Genomic DNA, 21979 nt, shown 5'->3' on the forward strand with positions numbered 1-21979 from the left:
ATGTGCATACACACATGAAAAATCCTCAACACACTGACAATTTGTTAGCCTATAGATCTGTTCAGTTCACACTGAACCAACACCACATGCTATCTACACAATAAGTAATGCATCAAAGTACATCAAACCCACTTTAGGTGTAGCAAAACCAAACTACTCTACACACCTGCTATACACATACCCTCTTCATGGTTTCTCATCTTTCAGTGCTTTCATTGTTTCCACAGTCAGTCAACACTGACAATACACTGACATATCAATGCACTACCCTTATTGTGTGCGAAGACACTACACCATTTGGACCAAGCATTGTGACCAAAAATAAGAACAAAATCTCTGTAACAAAATAGTAGAGGGGGGCAGGGTGGGGTGGGGGACTCAAAAGATCTAGGCCAGTACTTCCCTCACTTAGTGGGTAGCTTTCACACATTAACCCCTTTTCTTTCCACAAGCCACAAGATCAACTCAAACTGGCTGTTCACTGACACAAAACATTGTTCCCAACAAAACTAAGTTACAACATAGAGAACACAACATAGCATAAAACCATTACAAGTAGTGTACTTGTACACATAGAGCACACAACAGCATAAAACCATTACAAGTTGTGTACTCACAGCCCACCAAGGATTTCCTTGCACCTCACATCGCAGATCAGTCATTCAGACTGTGTCAATGTTCATTTCTTCTGGGAGACAGCTAAGAACTAGCTCTCCCAACTAGTTGAACTGAAATAACCAATCTGTGACTTGTCCTTGTGACGCTATGTGAATGACTGACAGATTCACTGCTTAAAACGATTCGTCCATTTCAACAGATCTGATTCGCTACAATTCAACCCACTTGTCTATACACATTCTATGACAATCAAGTTCACCTGTTTACGTCACAAACAACCGGCGTGATCCAAGTTCACATTAGCATAAATTCTCCCTAGCTTACGTTCCGAAGTCCCGCCATCTACCTCAGCTGTGTTTGTGAAAGGGGAGAAAGGGAAAGACGGGCCGACACACAGGAAACATTCCTGCTTTTGCACAAGTTGTGCCTGCCGCCGACCAAGATAGACGGGTGGGGAGGGGTGTGGGGGGTGAGGAGAGATTTGGGACAGTGTCGGCGCGACCTCAAAGGCTAGACTTTGGACTGGACGGAGCAGGGAGGGAGATAAGAAAGGGGTGGTGGTGAAGGGATGGGGATGGAAGAGGAAAGGGTGTGTGTGGGGGCGTGGGGGTAGGGGTGGGGTTGTAGATGACACTGCTGGTACACTATAATTCCAAAAACAGACAGGGTTTACCAGATCATATACAGAGGGGCAGATATGAAATCTTTAGAATATCATTAATGTCTAGCCTTTCAATAATTTCAGCTAATGTTCAGGGCCTTGGTGACTTTCAAAAAAGACGTGGCGTCTGAAATTCTCGCATGGGTGAAGCTGTGGTATGGGCCAGCAAAATGCTGGCCGACAGGGTTGTTGTAGCCTAGCTTCATCGACCTCAGGTGTTCTGAGAAGTGCTTGCCCAATGAACGGCAGGTCTCCCCCACATACAGTTTGGAGGAGAGGGTGCAGGACAAGATGTACACAATATCAGTAGACATGTCTGGAAACAGCTAGGTGGTTTTGTTGTACGGTCTTTATATGAAGGGTTTGAGAAAAAAGATATGTCCATTACACAGAGAGAAGGTATCATAATTTGCCTACCAAAAGGAGATAAACCCAGAGAATATCTTAAAAAACTGGCGTCCAATATCACTGTTAAACGTAACTTGTAAAACTGGCTCTAGCTGTATCGCAAATAGAATGAAAACAGTCCTGGATAAAGGGAACAAGAAGACAAAATTGACTGCAGGATTCTTCAAAAAAAACAAAAAACAAAAAAAAACCCAAAACAGCAACAACAAAACAAAACAAAACAAAAAACCCTCTTCAAAACAAAAAAAAACAAACTAGTCCCGGATAAACTTATTAATGAAGATCAAACGGTTTTTTTTTTATCTGGAAGATATATAGGAGATAATCTAAGGCTTATTTATGATATAATCTATTACTTGAAGGAAAAAAATCTATCAGGACTATTACTTTCAATAGATGTTAAGAAGGCTTTTGATTCAGTTAGTTGGAGATATATGCATAAAGTTTTAGAAAATTGTGGAATGAAAAGTGTGAAAATTGCTAAATTGTAAAGCTGGATATAGAATTGGTATTATTTGGAAACGATGATGTCACAAAAAACAGATGTAATATTGGACTTTATGATTTTGTTAGCCAAGCATTTTATTTATAAATGCACAATGAGTAAGATTAAACCATGTGTGAAACTCTTCCCATTTGACTTAAGAAACCACTACAAAGTCATATATATATATATATATATGTGTATATATATATATATATATATATATATATATATATATATATATATACACCTTCGCTGGAATTGATGTTCATAGTTTGTTTTCTGGAAAATGGTAACTAAAAATTGTGTAGAATAACAGTGTGTAAAATTATTGCATGAAACATTATACTACATCATAACAATGTCGCATGATCCAAAATTATACTGCTGTACTATAAAGCACGATAGTTAGCATTTTGTTATTCGTCATGTATTGTCGATACTATGTGTAAATTCACTCGTGATGTAGTAGGCGATACTATAATATATTATGAAATATCAGCTACAAACTAGCTTACGAGTATTATATTACAAGGCACTGATCTTGAAAGCACCTGCTTTATTTGTTCACATGTCATGGTGGATATGCTTATAAATTATATGTTCTCATGAAACGTGGTAAAAAAAAACCCCCAAAACAACCACTATATAAGTAGGAAAATATGAGAAAACAAATGTCATGGAAAAATGCGAGTAGTGTGTGTGTGTGTGTGTGTGTGTGTGTGTGTGTGTGTGTGTGAGAGAGAGAGAGAGAGAGAGAGAGAGAGAGAGAGAGAGAGAGAGAGATTTTTCTCTCTTTAAAAGAAAATGAAAGAAAGTTTGTTGAGGCGATACTATAAATAGTGGACAAATAATATTGTTATTGTATGTGTGTATTTCTGCCATATCAAACTGTATAAAAGTATGTTTGAAAAAAGACGTTATTTTATTTTAATTTTTTATCAAGTTGATATCGACCATAATGTATAATTCATAAATATCCAAATAATTTACCATGATGATTATGATAACTATTTAAATGTACCATGGCTTCTTAAGCATAGAATATTTTCTTTACCCCCCACCCCCCTTCAAAACATAAGAAATCTCGACAGATCCTATTCATATACTCTATATACTCTCTTCCTACAAATCGAGGCAAACTTATGTAGATAGATCCTAAAATCGTTTCACTTTGGAATAAAAAAATGTCAGTTATTATTATTATATATATATATATATACCAGTAATTTAAATTCCTGATCACCATTTGAACATTCTTCAATGAAGACATAATAGAAAAAAGAAATCATTAAAAAATAATATATAAAAAAGACAACAACAAAAACAAAAAAAACAACAAAAAAAAATCATGTTGTCCCAGACGCAAGGTCAGTAGTTTTCTTTCATGGTCTGGCTTTCTGGTGCTGTGACTGCAGGCTGCATTGCCCCATGTTCCTCGAGGGCAACGGGGTGCAGGTGAATTTTGGCAGCAGCGAACACTGCTAGAACAATCCTAAATCTAGAATAAAGATTCAAAAGGAAAACTTTATAAAACTTTATGAGTAAAAAAAAAAATAAAAAAAAAAAAAATAAAAAAAAATCGCTGTTTTCTTCGTCAGCCATTGTGTTTTTTATCAGTTGGTTAAGATATTTTTAAAATGTCTTCTTGTTACTAATAACTCGAGCCTGTGTGATCTTTTGTGTGCTTCATCAGTATCGTTGATCTGAACTCTGACATTTGGTAACACATTTACTCTTGTATGTGAATACTGCTGATGTATATAATATATATTATGTTGAATCAACGGTTCAATATTGATATTAACTGGTTGAAAAACGTTTATGGGTTCGGGATTTAAAAGAAATAACACATGTAATCATGTTGTGGCCCATCTGGCTAGTTTTTGGCTTGTTCCCATGGTGTCCTTGGAAGTGAGAGATCTGTGATTACACGCACGTGCTTCTATTATGTCCTACCAATATTCCAACGCATCAGTGGGTCATGACATTGATTCTAAAACAACATAATATATTTCTCCTTCATGTCCTTCTTCAAGGAGAATCTCTGGCCAGATTTTCATTGACAAAACCCATTTCGTAACAACACCTTCTCTCCACAGGGAAGACGTTAGGATTGTTATAAGGCTTTATACCGGGGTACATGTTAGTACGAAAACGACGAAAACCAGCAGCTTCAAGTTTCTGAAGAATTGGTAGTCTCTGTCGGAACTTACGTTCGAAAAAATGGATTTCCACTAAGAATTGTCGAACCTTGTGGATTTCCCCTTCAGTGATCATAGCTTCCAGGGCTGGCCATTCTGATGCTTCGATGTCCATTTTCAGTATGTCAAGTGTTATCTGTAGGGACAAATAAAAATGAAAGTCAAAAAAGAAAAAAAGAAAGAAAATTCAATGGTGAACATCAGAACAGACGTCATTATACACAGGGCTGTAAAACGTTTGTTCTATCACACTAAGCTGAACAAGTAAAGACTATATCATATCATGTTGTATTGTGCTTCATTGGGTCATGTCATGAATTGTATTATGTCGTGCTGTTGTATATTTTATATTTGTATTCCTCCTTTTTGTCACAACAGATTTCTCTGTGTGAAATTCGGGCTGCTCTCCCCAGGGAGAGCGCGTCGCTACACTGAGAGCGCCACCCATTCTTTTTTTTCTTTTTCCTGCGTCCAGTTTTGTTTGTTTTTCTTATCGAAATGGATTTTCTACAAGATTTTGCCTGGGACAAACCCTTTTGTTGCCGTGGGTTTTTTACGTGCGCTAAGTACATGCTGCACACGGGACCTCGGTTTATCGTCTCATCCGAGATCGTATTGAGCGGTCTGGTTCTCAGCCATGGTGGAGTGAACGGAACCGTCAGGATTCAGCGACAGGAAAATGTTTGGGACGATGCCTCACAGGAGGAGAGAGACCAGCACAGACAGACTGCTCTGTGACATGGACACTCACGTTGTCATGATGCAGCATGGCCTTGATCTCGGACAGGGTTTTGATCTCCCACAACGCCCTTGAACTTGTGTTTTTGGGGATCTGGTGTTTGGGGCCTCCGATGCCTATCTTGTAGTACCAGACGTTGGCAGACCTTTGGTGAGTGTCAGCTTTCATGCTGTCAGGACAACAAGTTCTGGTTACTGCCAAACGCGTACTAAAGCGGACGTGCACCCTCCACCCAATGCCCCACTACAGACGCCGCAACACCAACAAGCCCACAGAGAAATAGATTTTTACAACGCATTTAATGTACGTAATTATGTATGTATGTATGTATTTTAACATTTCAAAAACAATTCATTGCCATCGCATGGCGTCTTGCTGGACGCACCACATAAATCTTAGGATATCCAACAAAGATTGTCCTTCACATGTGTAAGGAAATATATCTTATTATCTCCCTTCCTTTCAAACGAGTGAAAATATAACTATTGCCTAGACAAACATCGACGTGAAATATTCCCGTCCAATTGTCAGATTCCCTCCATAATATCAACTTCTCACAAACAAAATTTCCACTGTATTAAAAATCATCTTTAATTACAGCATGGAAACTCGTAACCTCTGCACACGTCAAAAAATATTTTTCACATAAATATTGTGGAAATCACTGATGTACAATAATAAACGAGAGACAGACAATACTAACGTAATGATAAAGGACGAAACACGACGAATAAAAACCAAACAAGACAAATCAAAAGCTGTGGAATTCAATTTTGTTTGGAGTCTCCCGTCGGACCGACGGATGAGTAGGCAGACAGGCTTATCTGTCGGTGTGTGTCCTCATATGGGAGAAGAAGCCGATTCTGGATGCGCAGCACGTCCCACAGGTATTGCAAGGGAAAACGTCTCCAGGAGTTGAGCCCTGCTTCCTTCGCTCACGCTTCTCCTTAATGGCCAGCATTCTCTTGTTTTCAAACGTCTTTATGCCACTAGAGCACAGCATCCTTCAGCGACAGCGGTCAAGGGCATCAGTTTCCCAGGAAGTGATGTCTAGGTCACAGGTTTTGAGGTTTGTCTTCAAGGTGTCCTTGAAGCGCTTGCAGGGTCTTCCAAGTTCCCGGTGGCGTTCCTTCAGCTGGCCATACACGAGCATCTTTGGGATCCTGCTGTCTGTCATGCGGACGTGTCCTGTTCAGCGTAGCTGGCACTGGATCAGCAGGCTTTCGATGCTGGGCAGGCCGCTCCTCTCTAGGACCTGGAGGTTGGAGACCCTGTCTTGCCACTTTATACCAAGGATCTTTCGTTGGAGAATAGTGTGGGTGCCAGGACGCAGCCCTGCTTCACTCCATTTACCACAGGGAACGGATCTGACATATCAGTATTTTCCTGTACTCTCTCCTGCATGTCATCGTGGAATGATGCAATCAGATGGATTAGGCTCTCTGGGCAGCCGAACTTTAGGAGGATCTTCCACAGACCATGACGGTTCACCGTGTTGAAGGCCTTTGTCAGGTCTACAAAAACCATGTGGAGCTCCTTGTTCTGCTCACGGCCCTTCTCTTGCATCTGGCGTACGGCAAACACCATGTCACATGTTCCCCTGCCTGAGCGAAAACCGCACTGTGCTTCAGGGATGACTGTGTTGGAGACATGGTCGACCAGTCTGTTCAGTATGATGCGGGCGAAGATCTTGCTGGCGATGCAGAGGAGAGGGATTCCACGGAGGTTATCGCAGGATGTTTTGTCTCCCTTCCGTTTGTAAATGTGGACAATTGAAGCATCCTTGAAATCCTGGGGGACCTCCCCTCTCTCCCAGATAGACTGGAACAGGGCGGTCAGCTTGTCTGTCAGCACCTCGCCTCCATACTTGAAGATGTCAGCCTGGATTCCATCCGCTTTTGGTGCTTTTCCTGACGTTGTCAGCTTCAGGGCCTTCCGGGTCTCGGCCTTGGTGGGAAACGAAACGAAATGAAACGAAACGAAAATTTTATTTCACCAGGGTAATGAGATAAGCAAGTACACATGCTTTTTCCCACCTTGCCCTGGACAAAAAACAAAACAAAACAAACAAAAAAAAACAAACAAACAACAACAAAAAAAAAAAAAAAAAAAACGCACAAATATGCAAATATCAAGTACAAGAAAAAAAATAATTAAAGTACTAGATTCTAGTACTAGACTAGATCCAAAAAGAAAAAAAGAAAAGAAAAAAAGGAAGGTAAGGAGGGGAGGGGGAATAATCCATCAACCATAAACAAAATTACATACACACTCGCGCACTCGGGGAAAACAATGTTACAAAGGGAGATAGGGGGAAAAAAGTCAGACATCATATACCACTCACACACAGACAAACTAGGACATCAGTGAGAGAACCAAACATTATATTAAAAAAAAGAAAGTTATTGACTTGAAGAGAATAAATCAGATACTGTAATGTGTTACCTGTGAATTTAGGCTCTGAAAAAGGAAAGTTTTGTAAGCTGATTTAAATGAGCTGATTCTGCTTTTATTATTAATGTATTCTGGTAAGGAGTTCCAAAGTGTCCCCCCTGAGTATGACAGACTAGTTTTAAACAGATCGATTCTTGTTTTTTTTCATTTTTCATTTTATTTTTTTTATATATAATGATATTGTTTGTATACCTTGACTGATTCAAGGGGAACCGTGCAGTTAGTGAAGAAGGAGCAAATCCATTTTGTATTCGATGCATCATAATTGCTTTATTGTATTGCAGTTTGTATGTTAAGAGGATTCAAGCGTAATGTAGTCTTCGGGTGTCAGTGTAGAAGATTTAAGGAGTACCACTTTAAGGGCTCGCTTATGAATTCTGACTGGTGGCTTCAATGTACTGGCGCTGCAAAGGTCAAATAAAATGGATGCATAATCTATCGAAGATTGAATATGTGCGTGGTAGAACAGTTTTCGTGCGTTAATATCAAGAAAATGCTTAATTCTAGATAATTGGAACACTTTTTGTGTCACGCGTCGACATATCCAGAATGTGAGACTCCCCTTAGCTGACATACTTCTGTAAGCCGCCAGATAGGCTGGCCACGCGTTAGGCTCGATCCCACGTGCGAACCAACTCGCGTCAGTGAGTTGTGTTTTCGTTTTTGATTTGTTTTTGATTTGTTCCTGCATCTTTCGGGCACTCCACTGTCAACTGCTGTGAGAGTCATTTCGACCAGGGGTTTTGGGGGTTGATCTTCCCATGTCTTCTGCTATGGTGAAGCAGCAGGTTGTCGTCATTTGTCGGCGGGCGTTGCAACGGCTGGAACACCAGTTCCAGGTTTTCACATAACCTGTCTGAGGTTTTTATCTTCCATTGTGCCCGTTTGGACGGTTCCACTCCTCTGCTGGTTGTGGCTGTGGGCTGGAGGGAGGTCTGCATGGTGCGGGACTGGCAGTGTTCTGCGGCAGCGGCGCAACCGCGTCGACGATAACAGCGACGACGACAACAGCGTCGGCTGGAAGAACTTGGTCGCTGTGTTGAGTTAAGTGCTGTCCCCCAACTTACTATCCCCTTCTCCCATCCATTCCTGACCGCGGGTGTATTCTGGACTGCGGGGGCAGAGAGCACAGCAGATTATAATTTTTGTGTGTTTGTAATCGCGTGAGAGGGGTAATTGTGTCAGTATTGTTTTATTGAATTTCGTGTTAAAAAATACCAAAAAATATTATTATTATTATTATTATTATTTTGAATAAATGTTATCATTTCAAGTGGGATCTGGTTGTTCCGACTGGTGCGGAGGGCTGACAGATTCATTGAGTTTTTGTCATCGTTCTTCCGTCTGTCTGTCAATCTGTCAGCCGTAGCGTGACATCTTGGGAGACTTGCTTGCATAAACATTCAATATGAGATGTCCAGGAAAGGTTATCTATGGTAACTCCCAGAACTTTGTGACTACTTACTTCATCTATCTTATCACCTATATAAATGGACGGCATACTAAAATCAATATTTTGTCGTTTTTGTCGAGAAGTAACTATCATGTATTTAGTTTTTTGCTCGTTTAAAGCCATGTGGTTTTGTTCCGTCAATCTGACCAACTCATCAACATTTTCTTTAAGGCTAATGGATAATTCTTTCAGGTCAGAGTGATTCGAATGAACAGAGGTGTCATCAGCAAAAAGTTCACATAACCCTTTCGTAACAGATAGAGGAAGGTCGTTCATATATAACGAAGTGGACCAAGCACTGACCCTTGAGGAACACCAAATAGTTGTCTGAAATCCAATTGTGCATTGGTTAGAGAAACAGTATGTTGGCGATTAGTGAGAAATGATCTGAGAGATAAAGTATGTTCGGAAATTCTGTAAAGTGTTTGTTTTCTTAGTAATAGGTTATGGTCAATAACATCAAATGCTTTCGCAAAATCAACGAACAATACTGCTGTGAATTTGTCATTTATGTTCATAAGCCATTCATCTACTAGATTAGTCAGTGCGGTATGGCAGGAGTGATTTATTCGAAACCCAGATTGGTTAGGATGGAGTAAATTATATTTTGAAATATGAGACATGAGATGCTTATAAATGTGTTATTCCAAAGGTTTTGAATGAACTGAAACTATTGAAATAGGCCTGTAGTTAGAAGGGTTAGTTTTATCGCCAGATTTATACAGTGGGATTATTTTCACTTGTTTAAGATGATTAGGAATGTATTTGTTATCAATACAAAGATTGTATAAATAAGTTAGGGAATCGTCAATGACAGGAGCACTGGATTTTAAGATTTTACCATCTATGCCATCAAGACCTCGTGTGCCTGTTTCAGGTGTATGAGATAAAAATAGATGTCGTGTACGGACACTGGTGGAGTGTTTGTCTGATGTTATGTTTTTGGAATTACAAAACTCTTTCAATGACGCGAGATCGTTAAATTGGGATACATCACATCACACCACACCACACCACACCACACCACACCAGATCACATCACATTACATCACACCACTCCAAATTACACCACACTACGTGGCACCACATACATCACACCACACTACACCACTTCACACCACACCACACCACACCACAGAGGTACGAAGGGCATGTGCATGCTGGGTAAGTTTGGTGGTCTGTAACTCAACGAACGCCGATACGGATTTAACGCAATGTTTACGGTACAAATTTCGATCCTCTATGTGTGTGCATTGCTCTCACAGAATGCATTATACAACATCAAGAAGTCTGCTGATCAGTGAGATGCGGGTGTGGGGGACGGGAATGGGAGAGGGTTGGGGAGGAGCACCCTCTCTATCCACCCTTAACCCCGCTGAGCAGCAGGATGTGACCCAGGTACCCCTGACCCTCTCTAAGCCCACTACACTCTTTGATCAGCAGGCAGGCAATGAAGGCTTACCTGGGGTCGAAGGCATACACCTTGCACCCGTACAGTTTTGCTGCGTCGTCGCTAAAGGAAAAATCATACCGGATGCTGAAACACGAAGGAATGTATCAATGGATGGATGAATGTAGACCTACTGGAATTGACAACAATGCCACCCACTTCTCTCTGTCTCTGTCTGTCTCTCTCGTCTGTCTGTCTCTGTCTCTTGCTCCGTCTTTCTCTCTCGCTTTCCTACTTTAACTCATGTGATTCAGTTACAGATATATTCCCATATTCTAAAAATGTATCACTGTATTAATATTTGTCCGTTTCTTTCTTTTGTTGTTGCTGTTGGCAACTCGTGCCGACAAAAATACTAACTACAGACATACGTCACAGAGTGCTCGTTGGTTTTGCAGTGTTGTATTAGATTGTACAAAGAAACAACCATTGTCTACGTGCTGGTTTTGCATAACTGTATCTGATTCGGAAAAGAAGCACAACAATTGTCTGTTTGTTGGTTGTATGACTATCAGATTCGGAAGACCCAACACAGCTGGATAAGGTGGTTCCATTGTGGCAACTCTCGGTTTAAGGTTTTCAACTTCGCTCTTCAACTGTTCTCTCCTTGGCAGTTATGTCCTTTCGTGTGAAATGTCTCAATGAACAGACGAACTATGTCTCCTGTTTGGTAATTATAGTGGAAGATATATATGATTCAACTGTGGACTGACAACATGAACATTGTCATGCAATCTGTAGCACCGCAAGTGAGCCTTCTTTCAACTCGTACAGCATTCAACACGAGCCATACAAACAGGGGAAACAGGGAGATAGAGAGAGAGAGAGAGAGAGAGAGAGGCAGAGGAGTCCTATACAAATAAGGGAGGAGCTGTGTGTGTTCGCTTGTCCTGTGTAAGGGAGAGAAGGGAGGGGGAGAGGGAGGAGAGAGGAAGGAGGAAGGAAGCAGACAAAAGGAAGAGAGACAGAGACGGGCAGGCAATAAAGGCTCACCTGTGAACAACAACGTGTCGTGAAAGTAAACTTAGAGAGAAAAAGAGTTTAAACAGAGCCAAAGGTTGGGCAATATGAGGGAAATGAATGCGGAAAGTAAACGACCTGCAAAAGATTATAAAAGATGCATTTCAAAACTCCGTGTAAAATCCAAAAGCTTAATGGAGATGAAAAAAAACAAAAAACATGGTAAAATGGCCTGATTGTAAAATATTTTGTGATGTGTTCAGAAACATGAAACTGAAGGGCTGTGATGACGATGTGACAGGTTTTGCTTTGGAAAAAAATGTGCAGGGAAATCCTCTGCTCAGTTTTAATCAGTTAGAAGCTTGATTTCAGTTTAATCGTTCGTCAGTCTAAAGATTTCAACTGACGCTAAGCTTACGTTTAACGACAACCACTCCACAAAAGTGTCGCTGTACACCATTGGGTGAGTGGAAATTTGTGTTTGCGACACAGCGTATCTAATTACATATCTCTTTTGTCGGATCAGTAAACTGCAAGTGTTATATTTTGGTAGAATCGTCGCAATTCCATCTTTAAATCTATACCATTTGTGTTTGCCTACGTTAAACTGATTTAACGCAGTTTGTAATTTTCAACGACAAGCTCGCTAGAACTGACCCTTTTCAGGTGAATTAAATTAAGATTATAATTTCATCTTAAATAATGAACACTTCATTCTATACTCATTAGAAAGTAGGTATTGAGCTGCTGCTTTTGCGACCTGTCCGACGTAAATCGGTTCAGAAATCATTTTAGAAATCTATTAGCACTGAACACCTTGTAACAAACATAATTCTAATCAGATTTAGCCTGATTGGGGACGTTTTGTTTCACGGGCCACGCGAGGGCCTGTTCAGCTTGCTTAACGTGCATAAATAGATGGAGTTGGTGATCACTGGTCACTTTCCACCTGGCCATGTCTACACACATACCCAAACTCCATAAGATTCTTATTGTTTTCAGAAAAAACAACAACTGAAGAGTACTGTTAAAATTGAAATCTTGTCTCTTCCATACGTATTTCTTTTCGATAGAACTTTGTCTATTGATAGGTGGAAATAGGTGGATAGTCAAGTTCAATGGGAAATTCACATGTTCGAATGCTGATTTCTATATATGCTTATATGCGTTATTATTCAGTTAGGTATACTAAAAAAACAACAACCTTGATTTGCATTTGTTTGTTTGCTAGTCAGCTTTTTTCATTTTGTTTTCGACATCACTATTTATGTGGTGTATGTAAAAGATGCATGTATGTATCATTTCAAGCCCCCAAGTACACGTGAAATGAACTTCTTGCCTTGCGTCTTACCTTGCCATACTGCATGCCATAGAAAGAGAGAGAGAGGCATAGAATACGAGAAACAGAAAAACAGAGAGAGAGAGACAAATGCACACACACAAGGACAACTGATGCAGATAGACCTCAGTAATTTTTGTTAGTTCGTTTAACAGTCCGTTCATCCATTCATCTGTCTAGCCATATGTCTGTCCATCTCTGTGTCTGTGTATCTGCCTAGCCGGGCCTTACCCAAAGTCATAGACGACACAGGGCTTGATGGGGCGATACCTGTAATCATCACACGTCTCATAGCCACCGCTCCCTGCATGGCCCAGACGGATGTTCCGGCACGTCACTTCTGTGTTGTCCAGGTAGCTGAATGCGCATGCGCGCGTACACAGACACAGACACATACACACACACACACACACACACACACACCCGTGCGCGCGCGCGCGCGCGCTCGCGAACGCCACTCAATCAACCATCCAACCAGTCAATCCATCCATGTCAACCAATGAGTCAATCAACCACCCCTCTGTCAACAAACTGCTTGCCAGTCAATCAGGCATCCAACAATTGATAATTGAGTGAACTGAATAAATAACAATAATAATAATGATTAGTATTCATATGGCGCTGAATCTTTTGCAATGACAAATCAAAGCGCCAGTACTCCAGCCATTCACAATCTTGCATAACTCCAATTCACAATGTAAATACAAAGCTGTGACTCTTAATTCACAAAAAAATGTCAATACAAAGCTGAGGAAAATGAGGGCAAAGAAGAAAGAGGGAGGGAGGAGCAGGCTAATTTGGGATGAGGTAGGTTTTAAGTCCAGACTTGAAAAGAGGTGAACGTAGACAAAAATGAATAAATACATACGAAGCTGAGGAAAATGACAAGGAAGAGATGGGGGTGGCAGGGAGTGGGACTCATTTCAGGAGAGGTAGGTTTTAAGGTCAGATCTGAAACAGCACAGACCTGACGAAGCGAAAGAGGAAGTTCACTTCAAGTGCAGGGTCCAGAGACAGAGAAAAAGCGGTGGCTGACCGTGGAGTGTTTGAATATGGGAAGGCGGAAACAGTGGATCCAAAGCTGGTCATGGAGGTGAATGCAGTGTTGTTGTTTTTTTAGATAGAAAGGGGCAGATTTGTTCATACATTTATAACACAGAGTGCTGATCTTGTACTTCATTCTATGTGAGACCGGGAGCCAATAGAGATTGCAAGAGAGGAGTGATGTGCTCAAACCTTTTCTTTCTGGAGACAAGTCGAGAAGCAAGAGTTTTGTATTCGCTGAAGGTAGTGAATGGATGAAGCAGGCAAACCAGACAATAGTTGAGACAAGAGAGAATGAGAAACAACGAGTTTAGATGTTGCATCAATATACGGATAAAAAAAACCCCAACTTAATGGAACTGATGCGCCGTAATTGGCAATGACAGGATTGACAGGTCCGACTGATATTTTATTGCTTGGACAGTGTGTTGTCAAAAACATCACCAAGGCTCCTGAATGAGCTGGAAAGAGAGATGGATGTACTGCCAAGTTTGATTGTGTCAACAGTGAAGGAAGAGAGGTTGTTGTTTTTTTTAGTTCCTATGATCATTGCTTCAGTTTTGTCCACGTTCAGTTGTAACTTGTTAAGTGTCATCTAGTTCTGAATGTCCACGAAACCGTCGCATGTTGTTGATTTTTTGCAAGAGAGAAGACTTTTTTTTTCATATGTATCACTTTTCTGAAGTGTACAGTGTGAAGAGCATTGGGCCTAAAACAGATCCCTGTGGGACTCCATGTTCGACTTGAACGGCAATCACCAACTGTTACAAACTGGAATTAGTCAGTGAGGTATTTCTGAGTCAGTTGAGAGCAGTGCCTATAATACAAAATGTATAATGAAAACGGGAAAGAAGAACCTATTGTGTGAAAGGCAGCTGACGAATCGAGAAGAGTCAGGAAATATTTCCTGAGTCAGATGCTAACACGAGATTATGCAAGATGTGGAGAGCGGATTTGGTGCTGTGGTCAGCACGATAGGCAGATTGAAGAGGGTGGATGGGATTGTTGAAACGAAGATGGTTGTTGAGCTGCTTCAGGACGTCTTTTTCTAGACGTTAGGACCAGAAAGGAAGGTTAGAAACTGATCGATAGTTTTTCAAAATGTTTGGGTCAATGTTGGGTTTCTTCAGAAGAGGCCGGACAATTGGTGTTTTGAAAGAAAATTGATGGAAAACCTTCATCAAGAAGAGATGAAATGACAATTTTGGTGATGGTAGGAATTAAGAAGCCGTGAAAAGCTGGGAAAGGACAGAGGCTGACATGGGATCAAGCTCATAGAATTCTTATTGTCATTTCTTTCAGGATTTCATGGACTTCAGTTTCAGTCAAGGGATTGAAGAAATGGAGAGGTTGAACTTAGGATCAGGAGGGACAGGTAGAAAAGGTGCCTGGTCCAATTTGGTGCAAACAGTTTGGACTTTGTCCAAAAAGAAAAAAAGGAGAAGACATTGGGGATTTCTGATGAAGTGTATGCAGAGGGAAGACGAGTCTTTTTTTGCAATGCCAAGAATATTTGACATGATGGAATGAAAATATTTGGTGGACGTGGCATCGATAACTTGAGAGGAAAAGAATTTTGATCAAATGTTTTACTTTGTTTTTTGTTTTTTCGGAAGATTTGGTTGTGAACTTTCAGTTGTGTTGATCGTCATCTTCGTTCCGATTGGTGATGCCTGCGTTTTGCCATTCCAGTGCCTGTGTGTACCACAGGCGGAAGGCCTGTCAGGTAGCATGCGGGTAGTGTGTGCGTGGAGGGAGGTGAGGAGTGGGGGTGGGAGGGGGGGGCGGGGGCGAGGGGTTTGCATATTCATCCAGCAGTTGGGAGGACAGTGTTGCAATGTATCGAGACATCGGTTCAGGCAGAAATTTCGGAAAAGGCGTTCAGGCAGCTTGAGAAGAGAGAGATGTGTTAACTTTGACAGATTTGAGGTTGCGACAAATGATATATTTTTTGGTTCTAGTAGGATCTCAAGTGAAAAAATAACAGCAGAATGGTCAGAACAAAGTTCGTCAGCTACAGTCACTGATGCAGTGTTGGCATCAGAGTCACGGGTGATGAACCAGTCCAAAGTGTGGCCAGATCTGTGTGTTGATTCCGTGACGAGCTGACAGAGAGAAGGACTGGACAGATAAAGGTGCAGGCGTTTGACATCAGGGGAAGTCAGCTCAACACAGCACAGCACAACACATCCCTCCACAATGCAACACAACTCAGCACAGCACAGCAGACCACCACACAACACCGTACACCACAGCAAAGCACAGCACAGCCAGCACACCACAGCACGGCACAGCACAACACAACACAGCTCAGCACAACACACAGCGCTGCATTACACAACACTATTGACCCCAATACAATTGTCTCGTTGTGTGCTGAGGGAAGCTCACCTGTGCACTATGAAGTTCACTTCTTTGTCTGTCATCGTCTTCATTTCGTCTTCAGTCGGAAGGTTCTTTAGCTGAAATGGGGTTCACTTTTAAAATGGTTTAAAAGGAAACGGGAGAAAGAAACAAAACCAGACAGACGTTAAACAAAAACAGAGATTTCTTTTCAATGGAAGATTATTCAGAGCTTTGTGATTAGAAACATTCGATGATAAGAAGTTAAACGATATATGTAGACGGAACAGTGGTTTGAGAATGTGCTCATGCTGAACAACGTTCTGGTGATGTGTAATGTATATGGGCAACAACGAAGTTTCATATTAAAATTGTAACAATACATTCTTACTTCTGCTACAAAAAATGCACGCAACTACAAAACCAAAGCAGAGAAAAATATTCCAAGATTAGGCATTATGATACCATTATGAACCCAATTCTTCCTTCACTGCCAAATAACCCACTTCCCAAAGGCAACGATGTTACTCGTATCCATATCAACCCGTAATTGTAACTGATTAGCTGAATTTTTCAAATCGTTCAACCGTGTCTGCAGACGAACAAATGTGTCGGAATGCAGAAAATTATGTCATCAACGAGTGATAAAAAGAACAATGGTTACAAAACAAAATTTAACTGTGAATCAAGAACCATTACTTCCTCTTATCCATTATATCTATACCGCTAATTCATTTATAAATAGTGTAAACAAATTAGAACTAAAAAACATCTCCCTGTCCCGCCCCTCTTGTACAACTTAAGTAATTAGGTCAGCCAACGCCACACAAAGTTTGTGAAGAAGAAGACGAGGAGGAGGTGGAGGAGGAAGTGGTGGAAGAAGGAGAAGAAGATTAATGATATAGTATTTATATGGCGCAAACTCGCTCCAGAAAGATCTGTAAGCGCCTCACATAAAACAATACACATAAATAGTGCATAATAACATACCACAGCACATGAAAAAAACCCATAAATATATATATATATATATATATATATATATATAGAGAGAGAGAGAGAGAGAGAGAGAGAGAGAGAGAGCAATGTACATATTACATACTGAAGATACAAAAAATCTTTCTCACGCACACGCGCGCGCACCCACCAACGCATGCACGCAGACACATAAACACCCATACCAACACTCAGCCAGACACTACACCCCCTCCCCCCACATACATACCCACAGAGTAAACACCCACCGACAAGAACACACGCAACATGATGATTTCAACACATGTTCTCTGGTTATATTTTATCACAATATACTACATACTCATGTTCTACATATATTCTACATACTCTTGAAGCCTTCGGTTAATAATGATGTACATTTCCCAAATCATATCACAAGGTAAAGTACCTCTATAAATGTTTGTATTGTTTACATCACATTTCTAATAAAGTAAGAAAATTTAAAAATGACATTACCGTTAGGAAAGATGCCCCTATGAAATAAAACTTTCAAGAATTTTACGAAAAGCCATAAGTGATATCACATGGAACTTTTTAAATTCTACTAACGTACCATCGAGACATGTAGAGAAATTCAAGATTAAAGATTCAAAAACTGTATCACTCAAGGTTGAAGATTTCAGGCATTGTTGAGTCTTCCTGTCTGACCATGTGACAACAACAACAATAACGATAACGACACAACAATGATAATGTTGGTAAATACCACTACCACCATCACTACTACTACCACAACTACTAATGATAATCATCATCATCATTGCACACACACACACACACACACACACACACACACACACGCAGATATATGTATATATATATATATATATATAATTATATAAATAAATAAATATATACATATATGTAATCATATATATATATATATATATATATCTGGTCAGGTCAGATAGATATATCTGCTACTGGTAACCTGGATCCTAGTACTATCTGTCACAGCGTCGAATTGCTGGCGACTAAACCAGCACCCCCACCAGCCAAGTATCTAAGGGAGTAAACCCTGACAGAAAATCCGGTGTGGAGCCCGTAAGGCGGTTGGATGGCAAACTTTGTCACTTTCCGGCAGCTCCTGCGGCCGCGTTGGCACCAAACCTTAACAGCCTTGCTGTTCCTTTGGATCTGTCAGCGAGGTGGAGAGGGGGGACAAGCTGCATGGGCAACAGCCTGTCTTCCATATTACATTGCCCAGGCTTATATCCGTCCATTCATCCACAAACACCTTGCACCTACAACCTGGAGAGGACACTCCAGCTTCGTTACTAGCACTAGCGTCGGAACAACACGTGAAGCAACAGTTACCGGTTATAAGTTAGCGCTCAATTGGCGTAAAGCCGACGCCAGGGGTTGCTTCTGACAGTGGGAGGGGCCCTCGCGTCCCACTGGACGGTTACCGCCCGCCCAAGCTGGGCAGCCTCCAGCCAATTAGGTGCTGTCCCGCCACGACCTGCCTTCTTCTATGGGTGTATGAAGATTAGGAGAATATCCGACAAGCAGGTCGTTAATTTCCGCACCAGGCAAAAAGAAAACTTCAAGAATAGGGATCAACAATGAAACTGGCCTGTTGGAATGTCCGGACAATGATGCCTGGGCTCTCCCAAGATCTGCAAGACATCAGTGACGCCAGAAAGACGGCTGTCATAAACAGCGAGCTGAAGAGACTAAATGTGGACATTGCCACTCTGCAGGAAACACGGCTGACTGACTCAGGAACACTAAAGGAGAGGGACTACACCTTCTTCTGGCAAGGAAAGAGCTCTGATGCCCCAAGAGAGTACGGAGTAGGCTTTGCAGTCAGGAACAGCCTGCTGAACATGATTGAACCAGGCAGCGGCGGTTCAGAACTACTCCTGACTCTCTGCCTCAACACCTCTGAAGGCTATGTCACTCTCGTCAGCGCATATGCTCCAGCTCTGTCCGCCTCTCCAGACGCCAAGGATGAGTTCTACGAAATTCTCGCATCAACCATAAGGAACATCCCAAGGACAGAACAACTTGTTCTCCTGGGGGACTTCAATGCCAGAGTGGGTGCAGACAACGATTTGTGGCCCTCCTGTCTCGGTTCCTTTGGAGTGGGGAAAATGATTGAGAACGGACAGCGACTACTTGAGTTTTGTGCCTGCCATGAACTGTGCATCGCCAACTCCTTCTTCAAGACGTAGCCCCAACACAAAGTCTCCTGGAGGCACCCGCGTTCAAAACATTGGCACCAACTGGATCTGATCCTAGTAAGACGAGCTGCCATCAAAAACCTTCTCCACACTCGCTCTTACCACAGCGCAGACTGCGACACGGACCACTCCCTGGTATGCTGCAAGATCAGACTGCAACCAAAGAAGTTCCACTGCTCAAAGAAACAAGGGAACTCTCGCATTGACGTCAGCAAGATGTCTCAGCCATACCTTGTAGAACAGTTCGCCTTACAGAATGCTGCTGAAAGAGGCAACATCCGAGGGATGTATGATGGCATCAAGAAAGCACTGGGACCAAGACAGAGCAAGACTGCCTCCCTCAAATCCTCCACTGGCGAAGTAATCAACGATCCTATCGAGCAGATGGAGAGATGGGCGGAACACTACTCCGACCTCTACTCCACAGAAAACATGGTGTCCAACTCAGCCCTCGATGCCATCAAGTGCATGCCGGTCATGGAAGAACTTGACGTAGAGCCAACTGAGGACGAACTCAGCAAGGCCATTAACAGCCTGACATCAGGCAAGACACCTGGCAGTGACGGAATTCCCCCAGGCCTCATTAAACACTGCAAGACTACTCTTTTGCATCCTCTGCACACAGTCCTCTGTCAGTGCTGGAATGTGGGAGCTGTACCGCAGGACATGAGGGACGCCAAGATCATCACCATGTACAAAAACAAGGGCGAAAGGAGCGACTGCAACAACTACAGAGGCACCTCGCTTCTAAGCATTGTAGGCAAAGTCTACGCTCGGGTCCTCCTAATTCGCCTGCAGAAACTGGCCGAACGTGTTTACCCGGAATCACAGTGCGGTTTTCGAGCAGAGAGATCCACGGTAGACATGATCTTCTCCCTTCGCCAAATCCAGGAGAAGTGCAGAGAGCAGAGGATGCCCCTGTATGTCGCGTTCATTGACCTCAGCAAGGCCTTTGACCTAATCAGGGCTCTTCGAAAGATTGGCTGCCCCCCCTCCCCCCTACCCCAAACTGCACAGCTTGATTGAGTCCTTCCATTCCAACATGAAAGGGACGGTGCAGATTAATGGTAACCTCTCCAAGCTCTTCGACGTACACAGCGGTGTCAAACAAGGCTGTGTCCTCGCCCCCACCCTATTTGGAATCTTCTTTGCTCTTTTCCTGAGGCATGCGTTCAGCACAGCACAAGAAGGGATCTACTTGCGGACCAGATCAGATGGCAGGTTCTTCTATCTCGCCCGCCTCAGAGCAAGGACAAAAGTCCGCGAAGCCCTCATCAGAAAACAGGCTCTTTGCCGACGATGCCGCAGTTGTGACCCACATTTGGGCAATCAAAATATTCTGAATACATACCTTTCTCACGTACGCATGCAAGCACTGACTTATAAACACCTCTAAGAGCCTTGTATAATTTGCCATTCACACCACTTTCACGCAAAACATGCCATAATACATTACGATTCACGGAATCGAAGGCCTTCCTGAAATCAATGAAAGCAACAGAAAGTTTTGTGTTATTAAGTATTTTTTGGACAAGTGTGTACAATATAAATATGTGATCTGTTGTACTGTAGTTACTTCTAAATCCTGCTTGCTGTTCCATTATTTTTTCTTCTTTTTCAGACCATTTGGTTAATCTCTTGTTCAATATGTAAGTGTACACTTTACTTAAAATACTGGTAAGCGCTACTTCCCGATAATTGTCGGGATTGTTGACATCTCCCTTTTTGTGAATTGGGATAAGTATGGATTTTGACCATTGTGAAGGAAAAGTACCACTTTCAAATAGTTGGTTGAATTCTTGAACAAGGAAGCTTATAATGTCTGTATTTGCATTCTTTAACATCTCTGCAACAATTTTATCTGGCCCTGCACTATTTCCTGTTTCCAAATGTCTAATGCCGGCAATAACCTCTTCACTAGATATTGGATCATTAAACAATGGTTCAAAATTATCTTCGTCCTCCAACTGCATGTGTTCTTCTTGTTCTGCATTATGCATGTACTGATTCATTGAAAACACACACACACACACACACACACACACACACAAAAGAAAAAAAGATCGTGCCATTGTTCTATGGATATTTCATTATATACAAAATCTTTTCTATTCACTGATCTTAATATTGCCCAGAATGTCTTAGAATCACAAACCGATTCTCTAAGTTTTCTTAATCTGGCTTCTACAAACTCTTGCTCCTTTCTTTTTCTTAATTTAACGTATTCTTTTCGAGACAAAGCATACGCTTCTCTTTTTTCTTGTTTATCTTTTTCTGTTTTACATCTCTGGAACCTCTTAAGTAACATTTTAACTTCGTGTTTCAAATTTATTTACATAATTCACGAAAGAAATATCCTTTAATTTTCCGTACAAATTTTCCACATTATAATTTTTAAAATGTCCATTGAACTGGATGGCCGGGCCGCTTGAACGAAGGTGCCTGTCGCTGACACTGCAACCCCCTCTCCCTCCGCCACGAACTGGACCTGTCGAAGATCTCCTTGACTGGTTACCAAGGTAGGCGTGCATCCCCGTCTGCCTGCCACGTGCTGCACGTGCGTCACTGGAAGGATGACCCGCCGCGTCATGACCCGGGGAATCCCCGCTGCCTCTCGTT

The 21979-nt window shown here is 41.8% G+C and overlaps 1 protein-coding gene across 3 annotated transcripts in view; it reads right to left on the reverse strand.

The window, feature by feature from the left end:
- Positions 1–3496: 3496 nt before the first annotated feature.
- The window catches only part of LOC143291200 (putative methyltransferase-like protein 24), a 37307-nt gene continuing 18824 nt past the window's right edge, over positions 3497–21979 (reverse strand). For 2 of the 3 annotated variants that reach the window (XM_076600939.1, XM_076600940.1), the window contains exons 6-10: positions 16206–16276; positions 13002–13127; positions 10484–10558; positions 5127–5283; positions 3497–4511 (exon numbers count right to left, since the gene is read on the reverse strand). In XM_076600939.1, the coding sequence (XP_076457054.1) occupies positions 4206–4511; positions 5127–5283; positions 10484–10558; positions 13002–13127; positions 16206–16276 (735 nt within the window). In that variant the 3' untranslated portion in view covers positions 3497–4205. The remainder of the gene's footprint in view (positions 4512–5126; positions 5284–10483; positions 10559–13001; positions 13128–16205; positions 16277–21979) is intronic. The other variant, XM_076600941.1, reaches the window with a different exon arrangement.

Source organism: Babylonia areolata, chromosome 16 (genome assembly GCF_041734735.1).
Source record: "Babylonia areolata isolate BAREFJ2019XMU chromosome 16, ASM4173473v1, whole genome shotgun sequence".
Lineage (NCBI taxonomy): Eukaryota > Metazoa > Mollusca > Gastropoda > Neogastropoda > Buccinidae > Babylonia > Babylonia areolata.